Source organism: Fulmarus glacialis, unplaced genomic scaffold (genome assembly GCF_000690835.1).
Source record: "Fulmarus glacialis isolate BGI_N327 unplaced genomic scaffold, ASM69083v1 scaffold21382, whole genome shotgun sequence".
Lineage (NCBI taxonomy): Eukaryota > Metazoa > Chordata > Aves > Procellariiformes > Procellariidae > Fulmarus > Fulmarus glacialis.
The window spans coordinates 37,797-48,421 of NW_009200045.1; the positions used below are offsets into that span (position 1 = coordinate 37,797).

Sequence of the window (10,625 nt, forward strand, 5' to 3'; positions counted from 1 at the left end):
GGGGGGATGGGAGGGGGGGCAAAACCCAGCCTTGTCCCAGGAATGCTAATAGTCAGGATAGTAAAGGAAAACAGTATGTAAACTCCACTGAAATCCATTATATTTAGGATAGTTATTTATTATAGTATTACTAATTTATTTTGAAGAACAATGTTTCCCAGATATTTCTTCTTAAAAGATAACCCTGGAACTCATAGGAGCATATGGAAGAATATATTGCCATTGTTCCCTTGTTATTTGAACTGAAGTGAGGGAATGGATGAAGTGTGACCAAGCACTATGATTTTAAGTTCAAGAATGTCATGGTTTCCATAGAAACAGCTAGCTCTATCATAGCTACTGAGTTAAATGCTTATAGGATTTTGCTTTTTCCTCCTCTAAATAAAATTTGGTTATGCTTCATTTTGGTTTTCTCTTTTCCTTCACTTCAAAATTCTCTGAAATTTGCTAACTTAGTTTTTATCAGTGCAAAGTTGCCTTAGCCATTCCTTGTTTGAGAAAGCAGTGGCACATAAAAACATATTTGTTTCTCTTTGTAGTAATCTAAAGATGAGTATGTCATTGGAACTGGTTATGAAGTTCACCTTAGTCTTGAATACAGTGATGTGGGGTGCTGTCACACTTTCATGGTGTCATGTTGGGATCACCCTGCTTCCACAAGTGGTGTGGCTTTGAATGAGCGATGCAGGTCTGTCAGCTGGCTGGCAATGAAACTTCAGAGCTTTGTTCAGTCACATTGGCAATTTATGTTGCTTCATATGTTCCATGTCCATTTTTTTTTCCTGATACGAAGTAAACTTACTATAGGTGCAAGGTATTGTAAGGGTAGAGCAAAGCCCCTTTGTGCATTTAAAGCTAAGTGCAGGGGTTCTGAGTGTTGCCAAGTGTAAATTTTAGGTGTTCAGTTGAGGAAGTGAAGTTACCTGTATTCCCTATAAAGTATCTGGTGAAAATAGGTGTCTAGAAGTGTGATTCATAAGAACTATAGTTTTGTTTATTTTACCAAGTGACTCTTGAATAAGAGTCCAGAGTCAAGGATCTCTTCTGTCTCATGAGAATGCTTGCATCGTTGGGCTACAAATTCATACTTCTTGCTCACTTACTTTTTTACCTTATGCACCTGCATCTCAGTCCCTCTACCAGCTAGTTTCTTGGCCAAGAAGGAGCTAATATTATTATTCTAGATGTGTCTCTTAAATTCCCAGAAAGCTCTGGAAATCTTCAGAAGGTTGCTTGGGAAAATGACATTGGATCCAATGACCACGAGCTGATACAGTTAAAATCAAATGGAAGAATAAACAAAGTAGGAGTGTACATAAAAGCTTTGGATTTCAAGGGGGCAGATGCTGATTAAACTAAGTGTACTGGGTTAGTATAAGGAGCATAGCTGAAGAATTTGCATGCTTAGTGTTTCTTCAGGTCGAAGACATTGAAGGTATAAAATATCTGCATGATAGATGAGTGAAAGGATGCAGAGAGAGACTTTGAATTTGGCAGATGAGTAACCACCTCAAGAACGATATTGAGAAGGAGCAGAGAAGAAATAACAGAATAAAATTCACAATATATATTTACCCACGTTAGATTATGACCAACTCATTAGCTAGTTTTCTTTGGAAGGAGGGTGTTTTTTCAGATGAGGGAAATGTGGAAGAGGCATAATCTGTCTGGACTTCAGTGAGTAGTTGATGTTGCGTAGAAAAGGATTGGTTTGGGAAGGCAGGAGTGTGTGACTTGGGTGGAGAAGATGGTAAGATACAGAGTTCAATGTGGAAGTGTCAGGCTGGCAGTTACGCTTAGTGGAATTCTTTAAAGATTAATTTTGGGACCAACTATCTTTCTGATGTTTTCATTTATGCCACTGACACAAGGAAAATCAGTGTGGTGATGAAATTTGTTGATGATGAAAATTTGAAGGCACTAATAGTACAGAAGGAGATCATGGTGTTGTATGGAAAAGATTGGATTATCTCAAAGACTGAATTAATAGGAACAAAATTAATTGCATTAATATAAAAATATCCTGTACATCATGGGTGGTTAAAAGCAATATTTTGTAATGCAAGCTTGAAGGCTTATGTCATGGAAATGACTGGACTGGGAAAGATCATTGCAAGATTGCTGCATTGCAAATGTGAGACAGTTGTGATGTTCGTATAGAAAATGGAGAGGCATTTGCAGTCAATTTAATGAGGTTCTAGTATCATTTTATAAATTCCTGAAATATTATGTATAATTCTAATCATGCATACTTAAGAAAAATGAATCAAAACTAAAGCAGATGCAGATTAAAGTGAATTGTAGAATCATTCACTTTGGAAAGGACCTTGAGAAATTTTCTAGCCCAGCCTCCCGCTGGAAGCAGGGTCACCACTGAATTCAGACCAGGTTGCTCGGGGCTTTGTCGGTTGGGTCTTGAAAACCAAAGGACAGAGCTTCCAAAGCATCTCTGGGTGACTTCTTCGACTGCTTTGATGTCCTCAGGGTAAAAACTTTTTTCCTTATCACAGTTCAAAGCCTCTTGTTTCCATTTATAACTATTGTCTCTTTTCTTCTGTCTTGGACCTCAGTAAAAGAGGTCATTGTCTTGGTAATTTGGGCATAGGAGGGCTGCTAATAGGTGTCCACCAGGCCTCCAGGCTAACCAAGCCCACTTTCCTTAACCTCTGTTTATGTGCTTCAGAGCTTTGAAGACAGTGATCGCACCAGCCTATTAATGAGGAAAACCTTCGCTTATTTATTTTAGCGAAGTGTGTCCTTGTCATAGATGTAGAAGAAAGCCATCAAAACCCCAAGGGCGGGGGGGAAAGCCTATTTATTATCCCTAAAGCACAAAGTAGATCTGGCATCAGTGAATGTAACCTGTCCAAGAATAAACTTATGCTGGGAATTAGAAGAAGGCTCCATTCAATGGGACAGTCACGTTCTAGAGCAGCCTTCCAGGGAGTGCAAAAACTGCAGTTCTTCGTTATTTTCAGGTGGATACATTTCCAGAAGGGATTACATGAGATGATATATCTACCTTAGGAGTGAACTGGAGTCTAGAACCTACAGGGCCCTGCTGACTTGGCTGTGTAATGCTGCTGTTTCACTTAGACTGTTATTCAGGCTTGGTTCAACCTCTTACGTGAATCTGGTGGAATTCAGTCAGTAAAGTGTACTGCATGGTGCTGTGAGGTTTCTCTTTGGCTTAGAGTCATTAGGAAACTTTGATGCATCTTTGGAGAACAAGCTTATTTCTTACAATTATGAACTTGAACTCAGAAGTAAATGTATTGGATTTTGAGAAGTGAAACTTCAGTCTGTATTTCTGAATGCTCTTATCTCATTGCTTTCCCTTCTGGTCCATCGTTAGTTCTAATTCAATTACACATCTATTAAGAAAAGGAAAAAAACTAGTCTTGTGTATGTATTTTAATCTTAAGCAGCTGAAGAAAAGCAGTTAGTTTAAACTTAGGGTTGTATAGCATGTGCTGATATGACACTTCTCTGCATTTTAATTGTAAGATGGGAGGAATCTTAAGCTGCTACAGGAGCATAAAATTGATAACAAAATAACTTGTTTAACTGAATAGATGGGAAGTCACTTAAACATCAAGAAACATCATGATTGAGAGGTTGTAAATCTCTCGTTTCTTGATGTTTAAGTGACTTCCCATTTATTTAACTTTAGCTGTGAAGTTAGAAGCACTGTGGCACTAAGACATTTTATAGTTACGCCTTAAAGAATGAAGTAACTCTGTTGCAGATGCCTAGAACAAACAAAACACAACTTATTCTACATCTGCATATACGTGACCCAAATTTCTGTTCCGAAAGTTGGTCACAGTTGGTACTACAATCTTTGCATATATGTGGGGTTTGAAATTTTTTTTTTTTTTTTTTTTTTGCTTTACAGTATATAATCTACACTGAAATTCTTTATTGTGTATGCGATGCAACTGATGTGGTAGTTACTGGAGCTGTAATTATGAGATTGATGTTGGCTATGGTGGGGGGGAGAGAGGGAAAGGTCTGCATGCTTGAGATCACAAACAGAATGCACTATTATATAACTATGCAGAGGGGACGTAGTCCACAAATTGTATTTAATCCCACTTCTGATACTGCTTGCATCAGTAGCATTGCAGTTGGTGCTATAATGCAGAAGTGTGACGATATGAGCCTTATCAGTTTGCTGTAGCGAAAGGTTGGAATTCCCTTTGGTAGCCTGGGGAAAAAAAAAAAAAGAGTCAGGACGGTCGTTGTTATGTCCCCTGTGGAAGAGCAAACTTGTCAGGGCCATGAGAATCGCGTAAGTGTCTTGGGACCAGGACTCTGTTGACAAGAGTAGGTGGAGGGTTTTAAGCATACAAGAGATACAGATACAACTTACTTGCTAACTTTTAACATAGGAAATAGGATACAGGGTAGCTAAGACCACTAAGAATCCTTTCATAACTTGAAAAATTAGAATTTTCTGCTTTTGTGTCAAAACTTCTCTACCTAAACAAGATTTCTTTTCTGCACTTTCCTTTGAGTAAATGTGTATACACGTATGCTCTTCACCACCCACCATTTTTTTCCTTAGATGTGAACTTTCCACTTAGTGGAATTTGCCACTTAGTGGCATTTTGCTGGAAAGGTTTCTTTTGGTTTCTGATCCCCTATCGTTGGTTGGAAGTGGGGTTCTCAGGCTTGCAGAATAACAGTGTAGCAGTTGCAAGCCATTAAATTCCCCAATGCCCTTGAGGGGAATGAGATCAGACTCTAAATTTAAAGGCAAGTTTTGGGGTTCTTTGCCTCAAACCCTATGAGGTAGTCTGATGTGCAACTCAAGACTGAGATTCCTTCAAGCCAAGATTAAGAAATATAAATATAAAGATATATGTATCTTAGATATATATGTGCATATATATAGACAAACATGCAAACTAAATGTGTCAGTGGCATGCTGTACTATAAATAAGAAAATACTTTAACCTTTCATTAGAGCAGCTGTTTCCTTGCACTTGATGCAACATCTGCTTGACTGATTTAAGGATTTATTTTTGGCTTCTGCTGATATTTGGTGATATTCTTTTTTTTTTTTTTTAAATGAAAATACTCCTCCTGCATTTTACACATACTTTGTAGTATATCCTGTAAAATTATTAGTTTATCTTGATGTGCCTTTTAGATTTCATCGTAAGACTGTAAGAAATGCTCTTCAGCAACAAAAAACTTCAGCACTATTAAGTTACGCATCTTGGGGAGGTGCAAGGGAAAGGCGGAACTAGCATTTTTCACTTTCTTTTTCCCTGTTGCTTATATTGATTTTACATTGTATATTAACTGCAGAAGTATGACTTAATCAACTTTTCCAGGAGGCCAAGTTAGTTTTGGTTATTTCTCCTTTCTGTATTCACTGTAGTGTGCCTGGTAGTCTCAAAACTCAGTAGTGAGAATAAAAAGAAATGTGTCTCCTTAATGTTATGCTAGCTGAAGAATAACTTTAGTTCTATATTAATGCTGTGTCCTAATCATATTAAGTGCTGAACAGGACTAATCTTCTGGGGTTTTTTTTAATCATCTCCTCATAGGATCCAAATCAGACAGTTCTAGGGAGCTGATGGTTGGGTGTTATGTCTACTGCCTAGGAAAGTGTTATGATCTTCAAAACAGGTAATCCCCACCACAGATAAACTACACACAGATGAAGGAAAAGAAATCCTTAGATAACCTGCATAAAATCGGAGTTGGGGGACTGCTTGGCCAGCAGGAGCAAATCAAGGGGGGGGATCTCAGGAGCCAGTTAGAGTAGAGGATGCAGGGAGATCCGAGTGAGAGGCAGGAGGGCTGCTGGTGAAGAAGCTCCTCACCACTAGTGCCTACAGTAGGCACTACTGCCGAATATTTGAGGTTGGTTGGTTGGTTTGTATTTTAAACAGGCAGCCCATTCCCAAGTACAATAAGAGTTGGTGACACAGTCTAAACCTCCTGAATTTTTGGCAGTATGTTGGTGTTGTAATGAGATGCATTAATGCTTAAAGGATAATTAAAAATAATGAAGTATAGAGAAAGTGGAATGGAACGCAGTACACCATGCCTGTGAAAGCCAGAGCATGGCAAGCTGACTTTTGATGAAAAGAACTTATTTTCTGTGTAGACATTTTTATAGTTTCATCTGAATATGTACATAGTAACTGATGTGGTGCTGTATTGCAAACTTTTGGTTAAATAGGATAAATTAGGATTTAATAGAGAAATTGTGAGTGTGGCTAGGGGCCTAACATAAAGGACCTAGCTGTGAGGAGGAGGAGATCAGCTCAGAGAGAGCTCGTTACCGGAATCGTTATGGGTCAATTGTCAGATCAGTCTTGCGTTTCCCGATTCATTTAATGACAAAGGTACATGTAAAGGGATCTTGCTGCTAGAATTTGTTGATGACATGAAGTTTGAAAAATGCTCTTAACGTAGAGAGAAAGAAGTGTTATACAGAAATTTTTTCGGAATTTCATAGGCCATGGGTCCAGATGTGGGGGAGATCTGAAACATCTTTGTGGTGCAGAATATTTCTTTCCACCTAGCCTCCTTTCCCTGGGAGGGGTGGAGTAATAGGAGTGCGATGAAATTTGGAGCCTTGTGCTTTAGGGCATTACAGCCATAATGTCAGTTACAAGCTTGGAGGCTGAATAATTGAAAGGATCTTTAATGTTTATAGCCAGATGTATTCTGAATTTTATGAATAATTGCCTTTGACTAAACAGCATTCCGCCAGCTTTTCTCCTTTAAGTTTTTTTGCTATTTCCTGGTATGCAGCCACTCTTACAGTGGCTATGGTGCTTTCTCAGAGACAGCTACCACTTGGCTTCTTTCCTGGGCTAATGGCAGAACTCATATTTTCTGAAGGGCGTTAGCAGGGGGACAGGGAGGGGAACCTAGCCCTTTTATGCTAACTCTTTTTATCCTTGCTACACGTTGAAATAGAGACTGAATTGCTTTTTGGAGGGGTCATTTTCTTCATTGACCTTGAAGTGTGCAGGATGATAGAGATTGTAATTTGGATACCTCCATTATGTGCTTAAAGATAGGTGGGATGAATCCAAGCCAAAGCATTCAAGAGGGAATAGACAGTCTGTCTGGAGAGCTTTTGAAATAAGTGGTGAGTAGGTAACTGAGGCAAGGCTGTCATGTTCAGTGGATATGATGTGCTGAGGTTTTTGACCCTGAAGAAGTCCTGAAAGCTTGGGCATCGCTGTAAATTTTTCCTTTGGTATTTGATCTAGAAAACAGTTTACTGAATTCCAACAAGGAAAAGTTTGTTGCAACTTAACTTAAAATGAGAGCCACAGTTTGAGAGTGTGATTTGGAAAAAAAGTATCCAAGCAGTTAGTATGCTAAAGTCTTGCTAAAAGTTGATGCAATTTAGGCTTGTAGGCCAAAACAGAAAAGCAGCTAAACTCCTCCTTGTCATGGGCATTTGTAAGTGCTAGCTACTCAAACACATTTTGTGACCTTGCTAGCAGTTGCTTGAGGAGCCAAAATTTAATCTCTTTTGCATTGTAAGTAATGTCATAATGAGCTCTTTATACAGGTTATTTTAATGCTATATGGAAAAGGAATTATATTCAGTAACTTGCAAATAGAAGAGAGAAAAATTATACTGAAGATGCTGATGGTGAGATAAAGGAAATCGATGATAGGAAAACTATGATGTGATGTTATTACTGTATTGCATGTGGATCTCAATCACTTTGCTTGTAGTGAAAGACAGTGGTGGAACGAAGTTTTGGGTTCAGAAGACTGGCAGAGAGATTCAAGTTCTGTGGCAGCTGGGACTGAGGAAGGATGCTGTCTGACTCCGTGGTGTTTTGTAGGAGATGCAGTGGGTGAGATCAGGGCTAACAAATTTCATACTGGAGAGAGTGTGCTAGGGCTTTTACTGAGGCTCACAGGCTATTCAGGTGCAGATTTTGATATTTTTAGCGCTCTCTGTTCGGGTTAATTTTTCAGGTTTATATTTTTCTTCTTCATTCAAGAAGATATGTTGCCAGTGTGTCTTGGCTGGAATTTTTTTATACTCTGCTGAAAGCTTTTTTAATGGCACAGTTGATTCAATCACTACCTATCAGAATCTTCTGGTGTTTATCATAAAAAATGCCAGCTGTTAGAATTTAATCTTCCTAGATTATGTGTAAACAAACAAAATTTTATTGACCTCTCTGACCCTATTTTTACAACATCTTAAACTCTTTTCTCAAATCACTTTGGATCAATCTTCTAAAACCAATGGCAACTTTCTAGTAACTTTTAAAAAAAATAATAATTTAAGTCTTCTCTGGATACTTTCCTAATACTGCATTTTTTTTTACAGATAAATTTGCGCCTCATCTTGGTAAGCGGGAAAACGAAAGAGTTCCTGTTTTCACCAAATGACTCTGCTGCAGATATCGCAAAACATGTGTATGACAACTGGCCGATGGGTGAGTAGCTGTGTGGCTTTGGCTTTTTAACTGGCGAGCTAGAAGCTTTCCTGTATTTTCAGACTAACGTGTCAATAAACCGATCTCTGTTCTCAGTGTTCAAATTAAGTATGTTTATTGTGTATCTGGGCTTAGATTTATATAGAAATACAATTGTCTTCTCGCCTTCTTTTTCCCTGTTTCTTTGGTTGGGCAGATTTTTAGATGTCTGGACTATTTCCCACTTTATTTCTAAAATTTGCTTCCCCAAACTGAAGTACTTCTTTCCCCCCCATCTTTAGACACTTTTCTTGATCAGTCTTGTTAGAGGATCTAGTAAGTGTGAGGAAATGTTGGAGATATAAAACCTCTTATGTGAGGACAGCTAATGTAAAACATGGCATGTCACAGGAACGCATTAGTGAAATTGAGTCTGAAATACTTCTTCCTTACTGCCTTATCTTGGAAAGGATCTGTAATAACGGTATTTTTCCAGGAAAAAATCAAATATAAAAGAACATTTTAAGAGACATTAAAAGACTGAGGGAAACTGAGGTTGTTTGTATGAATGTATTTGGTGTTATGCAGGAATACTAGCTTCAGAAAATGGAATTGAAAACTTAGGATATGTATTCATATATGTGAATACTTCCACAAAACCAAAGTGCTGCTATTCTCCCAGACTGTGATTTAATGGGAAAATAGCCAAAACACAGACATAGCATTACATACAATGAAAGAAAATCCTTCTTTTGGTACTGGACTTCATTTGGGTTACTGTTTTGTTGTTAAAAAAGACTACTATTTACACAAACTAAAACATTGCAATATCTGTTTCTGTGGTGCCTTTGTCAAAGAGGTATGGTGGATGATAATTCATGCCAAAAAGTTGGTGTTGATAATCTGTATTTTAGGCCTTAAGCTGGTCTTTGAGGTCAGGAAAAACAGGGTTTCAGGAGACTTGTTTGCTGTTTGTTTTGCTGGGATGCAGCATTATGTATTTAATAAAATATGTAATGAAGGAGGAGGTTCTTAGTCCTCTGAAATATTAGATAGAGATGTAAAACATTTTGACACGAAGAAACCTGGTTGATGTAGCATCTATGTAGTTACTGTACATATTTCAATGTGTGCCTACAACACAGTTGTCATAACCAAATGTTCTTTGTGTACTTTTATCTGAATTAGTAAATGCAGAACTGTTTTTTTTCTTACTCAGGTTTATTCCTGAACATGTGGTCTTGTGTTTCTAGTCTTGGGAAGAGCTTGAAGGTTGCAGAATCTGAGTTTAGAGTTGGGAAGAAACCCAGACTTTAAAGTCTCTTTTTTAAAGAAAAAGAAAAGTAGAACTGGACATGGAAGCCTCAGTTCAAATACCTGCTGTCCTGAGGGAGTGCTGTAAATCTTGATGAATATTTAATTGCCTGTGCAAAGAAGAATAGTGTCAATTTGAAAGACTGAGGAAAAATCTACTTCAGCGTAGTGTATAGGTTTTCACAAACATGAGCCCACTAGCTGTTTTCAGGCTGAGTGTGCTCTTCTTTGCCACAGGACTGAGAAATCTTGATGTGGACTAAATTTTCCTTGAAATAGAGATGGTATGAAATTATTGTTTTTACCACCATTTTGACTTGTCATGGTCTTGTGGGGAAAAAGTCATGAAATATCCTCAGTCACATGCTGGCAGGATTAAGGCAAACCTCTCCTCCCCTCTTTTGGCAATACAGTTGTTAATTAAGGATCTCTCGTCTTGTAGTGGAAAATGCCAAATTTATATTAATGTTTATCATCTAGGTAGGTTACCTGTTCTTCCCCCCCCGCCATTTTCTTCTAAATTTTTTTCTTGTACAGCAATTGTCTGCTGAAACTTTTTTTTTTTTTTTAAAAAAAAAAAGTCGTAGGTAAATATTTTCTCCTTGGCTCATTTAGTCATCAGTGGAAATTAAAATTTGAAATCATGTCAGAAAGAAATGTTTCAGACTGCCAGCCAAGAAGCAAAAATTAAAAGGATGGGTAAACTGGCAGCTTAACAATGAGCAAATACCTGTGCCAAAATATAGTCTGTCTTCTTTTGGTTGCTGTTTCAGGTCATTATGGCACTGTAAACTGGCTGAACTTCTCCTCTTTACAGCCATAGTATAGTGGAGTAAAAAAAAAAAAAAAAAAAAAAAATTGGGGTTTTCCAAAAAATTTTTTTCCCTA

The 10,625-nt window shown here is 37.9% G+C and overlaps 1 protein-coding gene across 1 annotated transcript in view; it reads left to right on the forward strand.

Annotated features, from left to right (window-relative positions):
• Positions 1–10,625, forward strand: part of UBL3 (ubiquitin-like 3) — a 56,335-nt gene that overhangs the window by 37,262 nt on the left and 8,448 nt on the right. Inside the window, exon 2 of the mRNA XM_009573457.1 lies at positions 8,336–8,444. Within this exon, the coding sequence (XP_009571752.1) occupies positions 8,336–8,444 (109 nt within the window). The remainder of the gene's footprint in view (positions 1–8,335; positions 8,445–10,625) is intronic.